The sequence below is a fragment of the Telmatherina bonti genome, assembly GCF_933228915.1.
Source record: "Telmatherina bonti genome assembly, chromosome: 21".
In the NCBI taxonomy this organism is placed as follows: Eukaryota; Metazoa; Chordata; class Actinopteri; order Atheriniformes; family Telmatherinidae; genus Telmatherina; species Telmatherina bonti.
The window spans coordinates 4,243,080-4,263,575 of NC_136630.1; the positions used below are offsets into that span (position 1 = coordinate 4,243,080).

The 20,496-nt window shown below is 46.4% G+C and overlaps 1 protein-coding gene across 1 annotated transcript in view; it reads left to right on the forward strand.

Moving 5' to 3' along the window:
- The window catches only part of map2k6 (mitogen-activated protein kinase kinase 6), a 45,559-nt gene extending 25,564 nt beyond the window's left edge, over positions 1–19,995 (forward strand). Inside the window, exons 3-12 of the mRNA XM_079260392.1 lie at positions 261–309; positions 703–816; positions 3,646–3,765; positions 6,644–6,760; positions 6,932–6,983; positions 8,708–8,835; positions 11,066–11,143; positions 15,060–15,199; positions 19,104–19,149; positions 19,824–19,995. Coding sequence (XP_079116518.1) covers positions 261–309; positions 703–816; positions 3,646–3,765; positions 6,644–6,760; positions 6,932–6,983; positions 8,708–8,835; positions 11,066–11,143; positions 15,060–15,199; positions 19,104–19,149; positions 19,824–19,901 — 922 coding nt within the window. The 3' untranslated portion in view covers positions 19,902–19,995. The remainder of the gene's footprint in view (positions 1–260; positions 310–702; positions 817–3,645; positions 3,766–6,643; positions 6,761–6,931; positions 6,984–8,707; positions 8,836–11,065; positions 11,144–15,059; positions 15,200–19,103; positions 19,150–19,823) is intronic.
- Positions 19,996–20,496: the final 501 nt, after the last annotated feature.

The window sequence follows — 20,496 nt, forward strand, 5'->3', positions numbered from 1 at the left end:
TTAAGAAAATGCATGGGTTGTAAATGTTTATGGACGTTATTTTTATTCTCTCCTCTGTATGTGTCAGCCAGCGTATAGACGGATCCGCTCAGTAAACGCTCTCCGCGGATGAAAACCGTGACACTCTGAAGGCCAAAAGAAAAATGAAAATGTTGTTTGTGAAAAGCTAAATAAACAGCTGTTATGTGTTTCCGCAGATTTGTGATTTAACATCATCGTGTCCAGTTTAACCAGTTTACATATAATAAAATATCTTTCAGACCTCCCAGAGATTTGGATTCTAAGGCTTGTGTAACCATTGGAGAAAAGGTAAGAGGCTTTCTTAGCTTCATTCTGCTTGTTTGTTTGTTCGCCTTTCTCAGTGTATTTATTGTTGCTCCTGGTTGTTTGGCGTGGTGACGGCTCCGTGCCCTGCTGAGCGTTACAGCCGTCTCCAACACTGGTGATCGTAGGGAGACAGGAATGCTTTTTAATGACCCTCAGGCAATAAAGTTTCTTTTTAACTCATCAAACAGAGGGACCTGCCTGAAGTCAGAGAGAATTAGCTTTCCTGCTTGGATAATGTAGAAGAAATTGAACAAAATAAAGGCGAAATGGGAGTTTTTCATTATGAAGGAGACTTTAACAGGCTGACACCGTTCACCGTCACTGAGCTCTGTGGTGTCTTCACATGCTGATGTTGTGTGTCTTGTGTCTGAGTAGAAATGTGAGGTGAAGGCAGACGACCTGGAGCAGATCTGCGAGCTCGGCCGAGGAGCGTACGGCGTGGTGGACAAGATGAGACACGTGCCCAGCGGTCTGATCATGGCTGTTAAGGTTGGTGCAGGAAGGACCACCATCATGCACACACATCAGCAGCACTGCCCCGTGTCCTAACTTAGCAAATGTCATTTTAATTCATCTTAACGTCAAAATGAAATGACATAAAGTCCTAATTATCCATATTATATTCTTGGTACGGCCATAAATTCGTTTGTAATGAACCAACTAGTCTGTGTTCAGTCATCTGTAAAGCTGATGGACTGTTGATCAGTCCAAACATCTCCACTCATCTGCACTTTATTTCCTTCCCAGTCAGACCCATGATTGATTGACAGGTCCTCAACGTGTCACAAAGGCACAATAAATAAATATTCAACATCAGTCTGGTAAATAACGGACAGAAGATCAAAGACCAGATGAATTTAAAGCACAGAAATCCTTCATGCCGCCAGATCTCCTGAAATGCAACTAAAGAACGTTCATCCTGCAGGACAGAAAGAAAACGGCAATAAGGAAGAATTAAACCAAGGATAAAAACAAAACCAATCACTAGCCAATCAGAAAGCTGCTTCCTTTAACATGTTTCCTTGGCAACAGTCGTATTTTAACACAACTACTGATCAGAATCAGTTTACCGAACCGGACCAGAGTCTACCAAACTGGTGGTGGAAACCAGCAGGTTTACCGAACCGGACCGGACCTGGTGGTGGGAACCAGCAGGTTTACCGAACCGGACCGGACCTGGTGGTGGGAACCAGCAGGTTTACCGAACCGGACCGGACCTGGTGGTGGAAAACAGCAGGTTTACCGAATCGGACCAGAGTCTACCAAACTGGTGGTGGAAACCAGCAGGTTTACCGAACCGGACCGGACCTGGTGGTGGAAACCAGCAGGTTTACCGAATCGGACCGGACCTGGTGGTGGAAAACAGCAGGTTTACCGAACCGGACCGGACCTGGTGGTGGGAACCAGCAGGTTTACCGAACCGGACCGGACCTGGTGGTGGGAACCAGCAGGTTTACCGAACCGGACCGGACCTGGTGGTGGGAACCAGCAGGTTTACCGAACCGGACCGGACCTGGTGGTGGGAACCAGCAGGTTTACCGAACCGGACCGGACCTGGTGGTGGGAACCCGCAGGTTTACCGAACCGGACCGGACCTGGTGGTGGGAACCAGCAGGTTTACCGAACCGGACCGGACCTGGTGGTGGGAACCAGCAGGTTTACCGAACCGGACCGGACCTGGTGGTGGGAACCAGCAGGTTTACCGAACCGGACCGGACCTGGTGGTGGGAACCAGCAGGTTTACCGAACCGGACCAGAGTCTACCAAACTGGTGGTGGGAACCAGCAGGTTTACCGAACCGGACCGGACCTGGTGGTGGAAACCAGCAGGTTTACCGAACCGGACCGGACCGGACCTGGTGGTGGAAACCAGCAGGTTTACCGAACCGGACCGGACCTGGTGGTGGAAACCAGCAGGTTTACCGAACCGGACCGGACCTGGTGGTGGAAACCAGCAGGTTTACCGAACCGGACCGGACCGGACCTGGTGGTGGAAACCAGCAGGTTTACCGAACCGGACCGGACCTGGTGGTGGAAACCAGCAGGTTTACCGAACCGGACCGGACCGGACCTGGTGGTGGGAACCAGCAGGTTTACCGAACCGGACCGGACCTGGTGGTGGAAACCAGCAGGTTTACCGAACCGGACCGGACCGGACCTGGTGGTGGGAACCAGCAGGTTTACCGAACCGGACCGGACCTGGTGGTGGGAACCAGCAGGTTTACCGAACCGGACCGGACCGGACCTGGTGGTGGGAACCAGCAGGTTTACCGAACCGGACCGGACCTGGTGGTGGGAACCAGCAGGTTTACCGAACCGGACCTGGTGGTGGGAACCAGCAGGTTTACCGAACCGGACCTGGTGGTGGGAACCAGCAGGTTTACTGAACCGGACCGGACCTGGTGGTGGGAACCAGCAGGTTTACTGAACCGGACCGGACCGGACCTGGTGGTGGGAACCAGCAGGTTTACTGAACCGGACCGGACCTGGTGGTGGGAACCAGCAGGTTTACTGAACCGGACCGGACCTGGTGGTGGTGTGTGTGTCATCACACAGGTTGGTTTGTTACCGTTCACATTAAACAAAGCTGCATTTCTACGTCTTTCATATGGATGGATGTTGAGTTGATTTGCCTTCTACATGCAGGACCTGCGATGTGACTGACACACACACACACACACACACACACACACACACACACACACACACACACACACACACACACACACACACACACGTTGTGATGACGCTGACTGCATCGGCCCTCCAGGCCACCTGAAGGGGTCTGAGACTGTTGCTGTGATGATTTATTGCATTCCTGCAACATGTTTATTCTTATTTTAGCATCATCTCTCTATGATGTCAGCTTCCCTGTAATTCCTCTTACACCTAGTTAAATGTGTACATTTACTTCCTTCATCGTGGTTTTACTCTGAACCTCTAAGTAGCCTGATTTATGGAGTTTTTCTGCTTTATTATGTTATTTTCATTCACATTTTCACATTTCTAGAGCTTTCTTTACTTCTATGCCAAACTTTTATTCACTTCAGTGTTTCCTGGGCTGGAAATCTGGTGCTCGCTCAGTTCCAGAGCCGACATGTTGCTGTTTGTGGAGTTTGTTCGCCTCCATTGCTCTGTTCTTCGTGTGAGAGTGTGTGTGAATGTCTGCGTGTGTGTATGCATCTGTTGCTCTGTAACATGTAAAGCACTTGGAGATGCATCCTCCGTTTGCAAAGTCTTATATAAATGAAATATGATTAACAAAGCTGCACATATTCTGTGATTCTCTAAACGTCTGTCTGATCGCTGTCGTCCTCAGAGGATCCGGGCCACAGTGAACACTCAGGAGCAGAAGAGGCTGCTGATGGACCTGGACATCTCCATGAGGACAGTGGACTACTTTTACACGGTCACCTTCTACGGAGCGCTCTTCAGAGAGGTAACCTCACCTCCTAATGACCTAACGAATGACCTGCATGTGGAGAAGGTCTCGTCCAGGTCTTGTCTGTTCTCATGTTCCCACCGCTGGCTTGTTGTGTTCACACTGCTGCTGTTTGCTCCGCTCTAACTGGACCCTGGTCCGCTTCCAGTGACGGTACGAGGCGCAGTGTGAACAGCTGGGTGGGGGGGGGTCGTCTGGGTTGGCTTGGAAACGGGCTCTCCAGGAACCAGTCAGAAGAAGAAGTGATGCAGATTACCATCAAGACCATCAACCTGCACGGGTCCAGTTTTACCGGCCTGAACCTGCTCAATGCATTACAGTAGAACCGAACCCGACCCGTTGATGTATCACCCGCCCCTCCTCCGTTACATTACTTCTCCGTATGCATTCTTGTATCTAATAGGATCCATGTTAGTTTTATCATTTACAGTAAAAAACAAAAACCATTCAGTAAATATATTTATATGTTTATTTTAACCAGATTTAAGATGTTTTTTAACTTGGATAATAAGACGCTGAACCAGCCGACCCCCTCCCTGCAGACTGCCGGGGGGTGGGGGTTATCTGTGCGGCTGGGAGAGCCAGATGTTATCCAGCATCCCGGTTCCAGCTGGGTTCCATGATCCTGGATCAGAGACCAGCAGCAGAAACACGTTTGTGGCTGAGCGAGATGCGAACTCTCCTCGAGTAGCACCTGATCGGTTTATATCCACCCGCTGTAAAAATTCACTTTTACATGGATCCCAACACAACGAGCCTCCATCTCTAGATCCGAACCGGAACCGCCTCTTTGTTTCTCCGACAACAAAACCACGTCTGAAGAAGACTTCCTGCAGCAGCGAGTGGATGTTCAGGATTTCCTCGCCGTGACTCGGGGAAATCTCTCACTTCCCGTCTGGAATGCGGCCGGCTGCCTTGTTTCCATCCTGATGTCCCGTCTGTTTGGAATGCGGCCGGCTGCCTTGTTTCTGTCCTGACGTCCCGTCTGTTTGGAATGCGGCCGGCTGCCTTGTTTCCGTCCTGACGTCCCGTCTGTTTGGAATGCGGCCGGCTGCCTTGTTTCTGTCCTGACGTCCCGTCTGTTTGGAATGCGGCCGGCTGCCTTGTTTCTGTCCTGATGTCCCGTCTGTTTGGAATGCGGCCGGCTGCCTTGTTTCTGTCCTGACGTCCCGTCTGTTTGGAATGCGGCCGGCTGCCTTGTTTCTGTCCTGATGTCCCGTCTGTTTGGAATGCGGCCGGCTGCCTTGTTTCCGTCCTGACGTCCCGTCTGTTTGGAATGCGGCCGGCTGCCTTGTTTCTGTCCTGACGTCCCGTCTGTTTGGAATGCGGCCGGCTGCCTTGTTTCCGTCCTGACGTCCCGTCTGTTTGGAATGCGGCCGGCTGCCTTGTTTCCGTCCTGACGTCCCGTCTGTTTGGAATGCGGCCGGCTGCCTTGTTTCTGTCCTGACGTCCCGTCTGTTTGGAATGCGGCCGGCTGCCTTGTTTCCGTCCTGACGTCCCGTCTGTTTGGAATGCGGCCGGCTGCCTTGTTTCTGTCCTGACGTCCCGTCTGTTTGGAATGCGGCCGGCTGCCTTGTTTCTGTCCTGATGTCCCGTCTGTTTGGAATGCGGCCGGCTGCCTTGTTTCTGTCCTGACGTCCCGTCTGTTTGGAATGCGGCCGGCTGCCTTGTTTCTGTCCTGATGTCCCGTCTGTTTGGAATGCGGCCGGCTGCCTTGTTTCCGTCCTGACGTCCCATCTGTTTGGAATGCGGCCGGCTGCCTTGTTTCTGTCCTGACGTCCCGTCTGTTTGGAATGCGGCCGGCTGCCTTGTTTCCGTCCTGACGTCCCGTCTGTTTGGAATGCGGCCGGCTGCCTTGTTTCTGTCCTGACGTCCCGTCTGTTTGGAATGCGGCCGGCTGCCTTGTTTCCGTCCTGACGTCCCGTCTGTTTGGAATGCGGCCGGCTGCCTTGTTTCTGTCCTGACGTCCCGTCTGTTTGGAATGCGGCCGGCTGCCTTGTTTCTGTCCTGATGTCCCGTCTGTTTGGAATGCGGCCGGCTGCCTTGTTTCTGTCCTGACGTCCCGTCTGTTTGGAATGCGGCCGGCTGCCTTGTTTCTGTCCTGATGTCCCGTCTGTTTGGAATGCGGCCGGCTGCCTTGTTTCTGTCCTGACGTCCCGTCTGTTTGGAATGCGGCCGGCTGCCTTGTTTCTGTCCTGACGTCCCGTCTGTTTGGAATGCGGCCGGCTGCCTTGTTTCCGTCCTGACGTCCCGTCTGTTTGGAATGCGGCCGGCTGCCTTGTTTCCGTCCTGACGTCCCGTCTGTTTGGAATGCGGCCGGCTGCCTTGTTTCTGTCCTGACGTCCCGTCTGTTTGGAATGCGGGCGGCTGCCTTGTTTCTGTCCTGACGTCCCGTCTGTTTGGAATGCGGCCGGCTGCCTTGTTTCTGTCCTGATGTCCCGTCTGTTTGGAATGCGGCCGGCTGCCTTGTTTCTGTCCTGACGTCCCGTCTGTTTGGAATGCGGCCGGCTGCCTTGTTTCTGTCCTGACGTCCCGTCTGTTTGGAATGCGGCCGGCTGCCTTGTTTCTGTCCTGATGTCCCGTCTGTTTGGAATGCGGCCGGCTGCCTTGTTTCTGTCCTGACGTCCCGTCTGTTTGGAATGCGGCCGGCTGCCTTGTTTCTGTCCTGATGTCCCGTCTGTTTGGAATGCGGCCGGCTGCCTTGTTTCTGTCCTGATGTCCCGTCTGTTTGGAATGCGGCCGGCTGCCTTGTTTCTGTCCTGACGTCCCGTCTGTTTGGAATGCGGCCGGCTGCCTTGTTTCTGTCCTGACGTCCCGTCTGTTTGGAATGCGGCCGGCTGCCTTGTTTCTGTCCTGACGTCCCGTCTGTTTCCAGGGCGACGTCTGGATCTGCATGGAGTTGATGGACACCTCCCTCGACAAGTTCTATAAGCAGGTGATTGAGAAGGGCCTGACCATCCCCGAGGACATCCTGGGAAAGATCGCCGTCTCAGTGGGTTCACACACACACACACACACACACACACACACACACACACACACACACACACACACACACACACACACACACACGCACACACACACGGCTTCATCAGACATCCTGTGAAGGCTTTCTTTATCCAATCAGATGTTCATTTGCTTATTGATGGCTCTGTTATTACAGATAGTACAAGCTCTGGAGCATCTGCACAGCAATCTGCAAGTCATACACAGAGGTAAGAGCCTGAGTGGAAGGCCATTAAAGTCGATGTGGAGATCCGCTCCGCTGCAAGCAGCTGCTTCTCTCTGCCTTCCTTCCTTCCTTTAACCTCCATCCAGACCTTAATGAGGGACAACAGCAGCATTCCCTTAACGGTGTCATTCCCATCTGTTTGTGTTGGGTTGCACTCTGCAGGCTGAGACTGAGTCGGGGGTGAATGACGGTTTCCATGGTTGTTAGTTCAGCTTGTCCAGTAGTGGGCAGTGTTGAGTTCAGAGTTCACTTCTGCATTTTGACACCGGTTGGTTGGTCTGATGCATGGTTGTAGAATTATTTACAACAATCTAAAACACCAGAAGAAGAAGTTTTTTAGCACTGGTGTCAGGTGACGGATAGCCAAGCGCCTCGAAAACTAACTAAATTAACATTTCAGGTGCGATAACTGCATCATGCAGCAAATCCAGAAACACATGATCTCAAAACCAACCAATCACAAGGAAGCACTTGTGTGACATGTGCTGCAAGCTGTTGGGGGGTCAGTTCACATCAAAATCAGATTTTTTTGTTTTACAGTTTTTAAATCAATTTAATTTTTGTGAAATTTTTTTTTTTTTTTTTTATTTGAAATGTTTTTATGTTTAGACACCAGATTGAGAAGAAGTTACTGCTTCTGTCCAGCAGGGGGCGAAAGGTTTCTCTTCGACTGCCCATTAACATGAAATTACATCCGTTTAGGAAAACACAAACAGAAGACGGAGAATGTCGGACAACCTGCTAATTATGCATTGATAATCGTCTGTCATCATATTTTAAGTCAAAAGTTTGGACACATTTAGATTTTTTGGTCTAATTTTTTGCTATGTGCTTACTAGACGCCATCCTGAGGTAAATGCAGAGATAACAGCCGAATGTAGCGCAGCAGCAAGACAACAAACACTCAAACCAACACTTTTATATGCAGTTCCAGCTTCTGAAACAAGAGTTGAAGTTTACAGCGCTGCTTCAGATATGTTGCTGCTGAATAAATCTTATAAACTGAGAAGCAGTTGATGTTTTTATATGGATAATCTGGCTCATGATATAATCTGTAAACCTGGTCATCATGCAACTTTTTCACACGGCCTGCTGCTTAAAAGGATAAATAAAAACCAGCAATACTGAGGAATCGCTATTTAAATAAATTTGTTAAGAATCAAATCAAATGGTATCGTCCCGGTCCGAGTGTCCGTCGGGTCTGGAAGAGGTGGACATCGGGCCGAGCTGCAGCATACGGTGGTCACACAGGTGCTGCACCAGTATAAATCCAGTTTAAAGCTCCCACCTCATCCTATGATGAAGAATTCATCCTGTCATTAAGTGGCTTAATGCACAAAAATGTTCTGGTGGAAGGACCGGACTGGAAATGTGTAGAAAAGCAGCTAAAATCCTTTCCTGACATGATTTACTCTTCTCATGTTTCCTTTTACCAGTCACTCTCTCTGTTGGTGTCAGTACCTCCCAGACCTCAGACCGTTTTTACCACTTTGAGACTTTAAAACCCGCATTGTTGACCCGACCGTCAGCCTTCCTGTGTCAAACCTCTGCAACCACCGCTGTAAGACAGCAGCACGCGGTGATGAACCAGTGACACGACAGCAGCCTCGCCGCTGGTTGAGCTGCAACCACAGACGGCCAGCCAGCGGTGATGAAAGCACAGACCCACACGGGGAATCAAACTGCTGTTCCTCTTCATCTGTCCAGATGTGAAACCCTCCAACGTGCTGATCAACACTCAGGGCCAGGTGAAGATGTGCGACTTTGGCATCAGCGGCTACCTGGTCGACTCTGTGGCCAAAACCATGGACGCCGGCTGCAAACCCTACATGGCGGTAAGCAAGACGAGACCACGTGAAACCGAAACACTCAGATGTTCAGCGTCAGAAACTACTGAGTTTCTGACACACCCAACAATCCGTCTCTCTTCCAGATGTAGACGTTTTCATCTCTGGAGCTTTTTAACTGGAGAAAGTTGTTTATTCTGCGTAAAGAAAAACCTTAGATACGAAGAGACGGACTTTGTCTTTTAGTAAAATCATCATTTCAGGTATTTTTCTCCTTATTTCAGATCATAGGGCCGTTTTGGAGTTCCTGCGTATTTCGCTCGGGCTTCTAGAGCCGGTTAGAAGAGTTCGTGCTTCGTGGTTTCACTTCAAACCAGTGTTTCTCAGTCCCAGTCCTCAGACCCCCCCGCTGTGCCCTGCATGCTTTAGCCATGATCCTCCTCCACAGCACCGGAGTCTTCCTCATCCAGCTCCTTGCAGCCTAGTAACAAGACTTTTTCATTCAGGTGTGCTCAGGTAGGGTTGCCTATAAAACTTACATGCAGGGGGTCCTGAGGGCCGGAATTCAGAAACACTGATTTAAACACAGATTATTTAGTAAATCCTGGTGAAGCCGACGTGTACAGAAACAAAACATGCGAGCAGATCAGAAGAAACTGAAGAAAAGAATTATTACAGGTTGCCAAAGGTTTGTCTAACCTGCTGAAGAAGCCTCTGAAACATCTTTACTGGCAGCTTAGTGGGCGGAACCGACCCGCCTTGCCTTCCAGGCTCTGGATGGATGGGGGTGTGAAACAGGCCTCAGCGGGACGCCAGAGACCTGCAGCTCTCATGGCTTTTCCTGGCATCCCTTTCTGTTCCTCCGATGTGAACTGAAGTAAATACTGATGTGTATGTCGTGTATGTCAGGGACAGACTGGTGGCCATTTTCCCGCTGGTCTGACGTATTTCTGGGACCAGCGGTGTATTTATGAGTGTGGAGCGCCCGCTTTATTTCTAAACAAACATTTCCAAACATGGAAAGTCGCTTACACGACTTCTCTTTGGCTTTCAAATCACAACATTGCAGTGATTTTCCTGCTGAAGTCGACCCTGTATGGAGATTCCAGTGGTCATCCAGGCGTTCTGACCTTTCTACAGAAACCAGCATGTGCGAGTGACGTATGAATAAATGAGTGGTCTGTTGTGCACCGCATTCATATGTCTTATAAAAACCCTTTTAAAGAGCTTTGCTGTAGACCGGAGACCTGTCCAGGGTGCAGGTTAGGCTCCATATCCCCTACGACCCTGAACTGGAACAAGCGGTGCAGAAAACAGGCGGAACCATTTTAAAGGAGGATTACGTGGTTAAAGCCTCAATAACAAGGATCCTCAATCCTGGTCCTCGAGGACTGGAATCCTGCAGGTTTACACAGTGTCCCAGCTGCAACATACCTGATTCTAATCAATGTGCATTTAGCAGACACGTGCAGAGCTTGTCTGAGTCTGAGACATGTATTTAGCGGCAGGGTCACACTGAAAACCTGCAGGACACCGGCCCCTGAGGATCCCTGCTCTATAAGATCCGTCTCTTTCCACCTCTACTTGTTTTTTATTTGAAGAGAAGCAGCTGAAATGAATCTTTTCAGATTTCTCTGGTGATTCATATCTTGATTTGTTTCTGTTTGTTTGCAAGTTTAAGCACCAGAGTAATGTTTTGAAGTGGGGCGGCGTTTAGACAGCAGATTAACCCTGGACCTGCCTTTCAAGGTGACTGGTGGAGGTGAAAATGATGCGGATTAATTGTTAAATTTGTTAAAGAAGTTTAATTTTATTTGAAAGAGAACAGTGGTTTCATAAAACACATGGTTAAAGAAGCCAGAATGAGGCAAAAGGCTCATGCTGGTGCTTTAAAATGAGGTGGGTCTGGAAGAGGTTTGGGATTTCCAGTCATTAGAACTGCAGCAGGATGGTCACTTTCTGGTGGCTTCAGGAGTTTAACAGTTAATAATAATATCAGAATTGTTTACTTGATAATTTCTCTGGATTCAGATTCTGGATTTAACTGGAACTGTAACAAACTCATCAGTCAAAATCTTTCTATAACTCCAGTCTCGTTATTATCGCCCACATCAACCGAGTCGGTTACATTTGAACCTCTCAGCTGCTGATTGGCCGGTTGACTTTTAGGGCCAGCTTCGCTGCTGGGAACATTCAGTTTTAGGATGAACGAGGAGCATTTTGGTTGTCCTTGACAACCGCTACCATGATCACCATGTTGTGTTCTTGTGCTTTTCAGCCAGAGAGGATCAACCCGGAGACCAACCAGAAAGGCTACAACGTTAAGTCTGACATCTGGAGTTTAGGAATCACGATGGTAAGACGGCTGCTCATTCACACAACCAGTCTGTCCATCTCACCTTCACACAGCGCCTGAAAACAGTCACTTTTTTTTAACAAGGTCAGAAACTTCCAGAAGTTTCCAGCTTCAGTCTGAGTATCACCATGAACCACTCGTTTGTCCCTCCTCACATTCAATTCAATTCAATTCAACTTTATTTGTATAGCGTCTAATCACAGCAATGCCATCTCAAGACGCTTTCGGACAGAGGGGAAAACATAATGAAGGCCATCAGCTGTTTCAGATGAGCAGCTAATGTTCCAACACAGTAAACACTCTGGAGCGGGTTTGAAAGATGGTGAGGAAGATCACGAGGAAGTAAAGAAGAGTTTTAATTAAATAATTTTATTTGTTTATTTTTCTGTTTTTATGTTCCCTGGAAGTTTTCCTGTGGAAGAGTTTCAGCAATGCAGCATCTTGTACTGAGCTGGAGCCAAATATGATGTATTTTCACTCAGTTTCACCTTACTAGCACCACGTTCGACCCCTTTTTCCTTCAGAACTGACTGAAGTCTTGCTGTTCCCCCTCATTCACCAAAATGTTTTGGAGATTATGCTCCATAATGACATAGAGCGTCACAAAGTTCCACCTCATCACCATGAGAATCTCCCGTTCCACCTCATCACCATGAGAATCTCCCGTTCCACCTCATCACCATGAGAATCTCCCGTTCCACCTCATCACCATGAGAATCTCCCGTTCCCCCTTCATCATGATGAGAATCTCCCGTTCCCCCTTCATCATGATGAGAATCTCCCGTTCCACCTCATCATGATGAGAATCTCCCGTTCCACCACATCATGATGAGAATCTCCCGTTCCACCTCATCATGATGAGAATCTCCCGTTCCACCTCATCATGATGAGAATCTCCCGTTCCACCTCATCATGATGAGAATCTCCCGTTCCACCTCATCATGATGAGAATCTCCCGTTCCACCTCATCACCATGAGAATCTCCTGTTCCACCTCATCACCATGAGAATCTCCTGTTCCACCTCATCACCATGAGAATCTCCCGTTCCACCTCATCATGATGAGAATCTCCCGTTCCACCACATCATGATGAGAATCTCCCGTTCCACCTCATCATGATGAGAATCTCCCGTTCCACCACATCATGATGAGAATCTCCCGTTCCACCTCATCACCATGAGAATCTCACGTTCCACCTCATCACCATGAGAATCTCACGTTCCACCTCATCACCATGAGAATCTCCCGTTCCACCTCATCATGATGAGAATCTCCCGTTCCACCTCATCACCATGAGAATCTCACGTTCCACCTCATCACCATGAGAATCTCCCGTTCCACCTCATCATGATGAGAATCTCCCGTTCCACCACATCATGATGAGAATCTCCCGTTCCACCTCATCACCATGAGAATCTCACGTTCCACCTCATCACCATGAGAATCTCCCGTTCCACCTCATCACCATGAGAATCTCCCGTTCCACCTCATCACCATGAGAATCTCCCGTTCCACCTCATCATGAGAATCTCCCGTTCCACCTCATCATGAGAATCTCCCGTTCCACCACATCATGATGAGAATCTCCCGTTCCACCTCATCATGATGAGAATCTCCCGTTCCACCTCATCATGATGAGAATCTCCCGTTCCACCACATCATGATGAGAATCTCCCGTTCCACCTCATAATGATGAGAATCTCCCGTTCCACCTCATCACCATGAGAATCTCCCGTTCCACCTCATCACCATGAGAATCTCCCGTTCCACCTCATCACCATGAGAATCTCCCGTTCCACCTCATCACCATGAGAATCTCCCGTTCCACCACATCATGAGAATCTCCTGTTCCACCTCATCATGATAAGAATCTCCCGTTCCACCTCATCACCATGAGAATCTCCCGTTCCACCTCATCACGATGAGAATCTCCCGTTCCACCTCATCACCATGAGAATCTCCCATTCCACCTCATCATGATAAGAATCTCCCGTTCCACCTCATCATCATGAGAATTTCCCATTCCACCTCATCACCATGAGAATCTCCCGTTCCACCTCATCACGATGAGAATCTCCCGTTCCACCTCATCAAGATGAGAATCTCCTGTTCCACCTCATCACCATGAGAATCTCCCGTTCCACCTCATCACCATGAGAATCTCCCGTTCCACCTCATCACCATGAGAATCTCCTGTTCCACCACATCATGATGAGAATCTCCCGTTCCACCTCATCACCATGAGAATCTCCCGTTCCACCTCATCACCATGAGAATCTCCTGTTCCACCTCATCATGATGAGAATCTCCCGTTCCACCTCATCATGATGAGAATCTCCCGTTCCACCTCATCATGATGAGAATCTCCCGTTCCACCTCATCACCATGAGAATCTCCCGTTCCACCTCATCAAGATGAGAATCTCCTGTTCCACCTCATCACCATGAGAATCTCCCGTTCCACCTCATCATGATGAGAATCTCCCGTTCCACCTCATCACCATGAGAATCTCCCGTTCCACCTCATCACCATGAGAATCTCCCGTTCCACCTCATCATGATGAGAATCTCCCGTTCCACCTCATCACCATGAGAATCTCCCGTTCCACCTCATCACCATGAGAATCTCCTGTTCCACCTCATCATGATGAGAATCTCCCGTTCCACCTCATCACCATGAGAATCTCCCGTTCCACCTCATCACCATGAGAATCTCCCGTTCCACCTCATCACCATGAGCATCTTCCAGATGATCAACAGTTTCTGAACTACCCAACTATGCCATGTTTAAAGTTGTCTAAATCCTTCTAAAGAGGAGTTCATTCATCTTCATACAATTCCCTTTAATCACACATTGTTAAGGAAGCGTTTTGTGTACATGAGAAGATTAATGTTGCACCAGGGAAAGACAAGCCAGGAAGGATGAGAGGAATGGCCCAGATTTTGATGCTGGTGATGGGAGTTACCGGAAGCAATGCTCTGCGGAGTTAAGTAGGAGGAGAATAACCAAAGAAGGGAGATTTAACAGGAAACAGACTGTTTAACTGGATGAAACGTAATTAAGGACTATTGAATCTAAAGTGTGATATCATAATCAAGAAGGAATTTTTGGCTGCATAAGGGAGTGAATGAAAGGTACTGAAAAATGAGCACGTTTTCTATTCTAAACTTTTCCCAAAGCATAAAGCTGGAATTTTGATGCGATCTTATGTTTTTTCGTATGATTTCTAATAAAATGTAAACTGCTGGATGCAAAAGAATAACAGCCTGGATTCAACCAAGGAAAATGGAAACAGTGAAAGTTCATCTAATCCACCAAATTACAACAATCTTCAGACATTAAACAATAATCACAACAATGTCTCATAATAAAACAATATACATTCAATAACTCTTTACAGAATACAATTTTATTATGGTACTACATATTAATAACAGTTTTACTAACAATACAGTAATAATAGTGATACCAGTATAGGGATAATAATATGTTATGTAATCTATAATCTTACAATAATCAATTACAATGATGGACTTATGCAATAGTACCATTAATAGCAGCAACTATAATAACAATAATGATACAGTAACGGTCTATGTAAAACCTCTTCATCTCAGATGTTTCCGTACTGTCGGAGTAGCATCTCTTTATTGATTTAAAAACCTGGATGTGGACTCGGCCTGCGTTCCTCCGCCAGCCGGTTCAACAGTTTCCGACACAGAACTGTTCCTGTTGGTTCTTACATGCATTTCATGCTGTGCGCCCTCATACAGTCTGGCTGAAGAGGTTCTGTGCATTGCATGGTCATAAGTTCCTGCTAGCTTTCAGTGCAATCCGGGCATTATGATAGGTTTTAACTCGTGCTTTTCTCTGTATTTTTGTTGTGTAGTAAATGACCTTGTGTCCGTGTCCTCAGATCGAGCTCGCCATCCTGCGTTTCCCGTATGACTCGTGGGGGACGCCCTTTCAGCAGCTGAAGCAGGTGGTGGAAGAACCTTCGCCCCAGCTTCCTGCCAACCAGTTCTCCCCAGATTTTGTGGACTTCACCTCTCGGTGGTACGTCTTTGTCTTTTTGTTGCATATTTCTCGTCATCTTCTCGTAAACTCAAGAGTCTAAGAAGCCGGACAGATCGCTGTGACCAGACAGAAAGACAGAAAGCGTGTTGCAAAGCTGTTGTTTGAGTGGATGGGATATGAGAAGACGTCAGTTATTTATCATTCCCTGGAAACTTTATGCCTTCTATCGCATATCTGTTTTTAAGATATAAATTTCTTAATTTGCAGAAAGTGAAGTGTTGGTTCACACCAGCTTTTAGAAAGGAAATAAAAAATAGGATAAAAACAAAACTCAAATGTACTTTAAAATTAGGAAATTAAGCAGAAATATTGTTTGTCTAGCCATAATCTTTGTGTATGAGGGATCTTGCTATAAGAACAGATGTATGAGTTAGTTTTCAGTAAACCCTTCGTTTCTTTAGTTCTTTGGAAAACAGGAAATAGGTGCAAACGTGGAAACATCTGCTGTGCCACTCATACGGGACTGTAGCAAAGGGTTCAAAAGCTGCAGATGTATTTCAGACGACTTGAATGCAGCATTACTCCATAATTATGCAATATGCATTCAGTGAAGTGTTGCATAAGCGAATGGTGACAGTGTCTGGAACATGAATCTGAAGCAACAGAGAGCACTGTGTTCTGTTTTTTGTTGAGAACATTTGTAAGGTGACATGTCTCTTTATAACACCAACAAAAAGGTGTATGACATTAAAAAATGGCATCCTTGAAATCTTATTTAGCTGTACTGTTGATCTACACAAACACTGTTAGCTTTAACCCTGAACCCTGTAGAATAGCTTCATTTTCATTGCCATTAGTAATAAGGGCCATTAAACAAAATTAACCACAAAAGCATTTAAATAACTACTGGAAAAACTTATTTTAGTCACTTCATGATTTAGTCATTTGAGACATTTAACTGGACATAAAGGCACAATTGTTGAGCTGTGTAAACTTGCCGCCTAACAGTAACTAGCAGATGCTTTTGTTAGCTTGTGGTATGCCCCTGGCTTTAACTTACAGTAACTACGCATTGCTAGTGTTAGCCAGTGTTGGTATGTCCCGTTAGCTCCACGCTTCAGCTCAAAGTAGCTAGCAGATACTAGTATAAGATAGTGTTGGCATATTTGGTTAGCTCCTTCTTTCAACCAACAGTAGCTAGCAAATAATAGTGTTTGTACGTTCTCTTAGCGCCTGACTTCAGCTTACAGTAGCTAACAGATGCTAGTGTTAGCCAGTGTCGGTATGTTCTGTTAGCTCCAGGCTTCAGCTTACTGTATCTAACAGATGCTAGTGTAGGCTAGTGTTGGCACATTTGGTTAGCGCCTTCTTTCAACTAACGGTAGCTAGCAGATACTAGTGTTATGTTTTCCTAGCGCCTGGCTTCAGCTTACAGTAGCTAGCAGATGTTAGTGTTAGCTATTTTTGGTAATTTTTGGTAGTTCCTTCTTTCAACCAACAGTAGCTAGCAGATACTAGTGTTGGTATGTTCTCTTAGCTCCTGGCTTTAACTCAAAGGAGCTAGCACATACTAGTATAAGATAGTGTTGGCATGTTTTGTGAATATCTGTGCATGGTGTTACATCAAGTCAGCTCCATTTTCCCATGTTGACACCTAAACATGCAGTTTCTGATACTTTTGATATGTTTATTTTCATTTGAACGGGTCTCTGAGAGATGACTTAGACTGGTCCAGTACGGACTTACAGGGCAGAAATGGGACTGATGGTTGTCAAAAATAAAAATATGTCTGCGTCGGAGCACAAATAAACAGCAGGATCATATTTCAGCCACAAACTGGGGAACATAGTCAGTAATCTTTATGATGACTGACATTGTTCATGATGTGGATTTCAGAGACATAATGAAGCTTTCTGTGCAGAAGAGACCAGAAGAAGTGCTTCCTAAAGGACAGATTAGTGAAAGTATCTGCAGGTTTTCACATGTTGTGTCTGAAAAGTCATGTTGATGAAGCTGTTTCTGTTTAGGAAGCTTCACAGGGTTGTTTGGTCTGTTGCTGCTGTTATTTATTCATTATTGTATTCAGTTTTGTTCATTATGGTCATGTTATTAATATTATAATACTACTAAACAAAGAAAACCTCGGCGTAAACCTGGATATCATTTTCTGTAATGAGACTCGGTACAGTTGGAGGACGGGGCCTACAGAACGTCTCAGCCCGGGGCCCAACAGGGGGTAAAGACGGCCCTGTTAACAGGGAAACCTGTCTATAAGTATACTTTATATCCACACATTTATACTAGTAGATTCTGAAATACTTCAGGGCTTCTGGAAGGATTTTCTAAAGCTCTTCTTTGGTTGTTGGCTTCCTTTTGTTCTTTCAAATCGAGCCAAACCGGAATCAGACCTTTTCTTGGAAATAGTGCCCATATTTATAGCTAATTTCAGGGAACTTTAAGTTTCCCAGAACTTAACCAAAAAAAAAAAAAAACAGGCTGTCGTTACTTTAAGAATGATAACTGTGAATGTTTTGTTTAATCTGGTTAAAAGACAATTTGTCCTAAAAATCAAAACATAATCAGTTAAACATGTAAGCGACTCTTATTTATATTTTCTATAACTTTTAAACACATCTTATGACCTGCTTAAAATGAAAGTTTGAGTTTTAAATGGCTGCAAGGTGTAAACTAGAACATCAAACAAAGTAAAATCCTGCAAATCTAAATCTAAATATAATCTAAAGCAAACGTCCAGTTCATGTGATCCCAGTTTAAACCAGTTGGACCTCATTTCACTGCGACAAATAAGAAAATTTAAACAGCTGAAATCAGATTTGTGACGTTACTTTTGGATATGCACAAACATTATTCAATTTAATAGAAATAGTCATCAATTTGATTAATATTGTAATGCAGTTTATTTACCCGCCTCCACCTGAACCCTCACACACCTTGGCAGCAGAGGTGTGTGTCAGGACGGCATGTGTTTAAATGTGTGTGCGCTGATCTTCGTTTTTCTGTGTCTCTGTGAGACGTCTTCATGTTTGGATTGTGAGTATTTGCCTCTGGATATTTCCGGCTGCTGGTTTTGTTTTCTGCTTTCTTGGTTGCTTCGATACACATGCAGGTATTAATGTGGTGGGAAGAGGCAGCCTTGAGCAGTGAAGGGCTCTTCTAATATACGAGGCTTTTGCCTTTTTCTGCTGGAAACAGGAACTTTCTGTCATCACCAAGGGCATACAACAGATGCATTAAATACTTTCATGTAGCATCTAATTGTGCTGGAAAAATGTCACTTCATATTGTATATTTTTGCACAAGTGGCATCAGATTTCCCTCTCAGCAGAAAACAGTTGCTGCAGTTGTGACGAGCGTCGACAGAGAGCTGCATTTAAAACCTTATTCTCAAAACTGCTTTAAAGGAAAGTAAATGCAGCTTACTCTCCATGTGATGCTTGTCAGATTACCTGTTAGCATCAATCTTGTAGATTCTGCTTTCTCCTCAGATTGCGTAGCAGAGGAGAAAAATACAAAAAAAAAAATCTGTTAAAAACTTTGCAGCTTCCTGAAAATGAAGGTTAAAGTTACTGAGTATGTTCTGTGTTGTCTGAGCTCCTTCATTCTTTAGTGACGTGCAGCTCATCTGCATCACAGTCTTCCTGCCTTTTTTTAAGATCTGTCTGATGTGATAAAGTTGTAGTTTCACTCAGGATGGACGGGCGTGTGGCTTCATTTGCATTTGCCAACTTCTGCTTAGAGGTGAAGCATTCACCCTTTTCATCACCTCCAACATTTTCTGTGACTTGCAACTCGTTTTATCCGCGATCGCACGACATTTTACGCCACGTAGATGTGGTTGTTTGCTGCTAATTGTCAAGTTGAGTCACTTGTTGTGTGCTGCTTTTGTTGCTCAGTAATAATTTTGTTGTTATTTCTCCTGCAGCTTAAAGAAGGTTTCCACAGAGCGTCCGACTTACACAGAACTCATGGTGAGTTTCCGTCTTCTTCATCCTTTCATGACAGTTTTTATGTCGTCATGTGTTTAATTGAAACCACTTTGTAATGCTGTTAGTTTGACACTAGGGGGCGCCGTTAAACTGTAGTTTCCACATCTTTCCCTTTAAGTAAAGATGCATCCAAAGTACATTCATGGAAGGATGTCCACGAGTACAGTACATACAGAACAGATGCAGAACCACAAGAAAGATGCAACCAGAGCAAAGTGGCTGAGCGGAGAAAATAAACACAGACAGAAAACTCTTCTTCACATAAAACTGCATATAAACGGTGACTGTCTGCACATAACAGAGCTCATTTACTCCAGTGGCAGGGAAAGATTAAAAATAATCTACAGTTGATGCAAAATCTCTGCAGACACAATTTATTCACATGAGGATGACAACGAAAAAAAGCAACAGCTGAAATGAAACGAAGCGGTTAGCTGTACAAGCTGCAGAACCGTGGAGAGAATTACAAAGCGAAAAGTTTTTGTGTGAGATGCAAAGCGAACAGAAAAACTCTGACAAAGAGAGAAAAAGCTGTTTTACTGAACAAGACTAGTTAACACAAACCAGCATAATGTCTGTGGCTTTGTTTGCATGGTGTGATCCGCGGGCCTTCAGGCTCGTCACAGATTTCTGATCCACGTCCGTCTCCTCCTCAGCAACATCCCTTCTTCACCTCCCACAAGGCCAAAGAAACCGACGTGGCTAGCTTTGTGAGGGTCATCCTCGGGGACTGATGTCCACGCTCGCACGGGGAGGGGGGACGATCTGATGAGAAGGGGGAGAAGAAGAACCGGTGGCAGCCCCCGTTTCCTGCAGGACGAAGCGGAGCGAGGAGTTCGTGCCTCCCTGGCCTCCACCGTCCTCCGCGAGGTGGGGGGGGGAACGGGTGCCTCACATAATCTGGAATTATTCAAGGTTTCTGTATATTGAACCTCCTTTGTCGGTCAGATTAGCGCCTCCACTGTGCACCACCTACTCAAACATTATGAGAGTTGACTGCGTGGTCTGCTGTGGGGGTCAAACAAAGTTTTCTGCTCTTGTTGCTGAAAAATGAAGGTGGAAGAGCTGCAGAATATATGAAAAGATGAATGATATAATGCTATCTGTGTATAATCTAAATGTTTGCCTGCTCAAAGCAAGTGTTGCATCAGATTATTACTGCATGTACAGAATATATCGGTGGCAGGCTCAGACGGCCGTCAGGGGCAGCTGTTGACCCTAGAGGTTACTAACAGGTACTGCACTTCAACTGCTTTCCCCTGATTACATCAGAGATCTAACTACATGTTTTGGGTTCTTGGCTGCCTGTGAGTGTGTGTGAATGTGAGC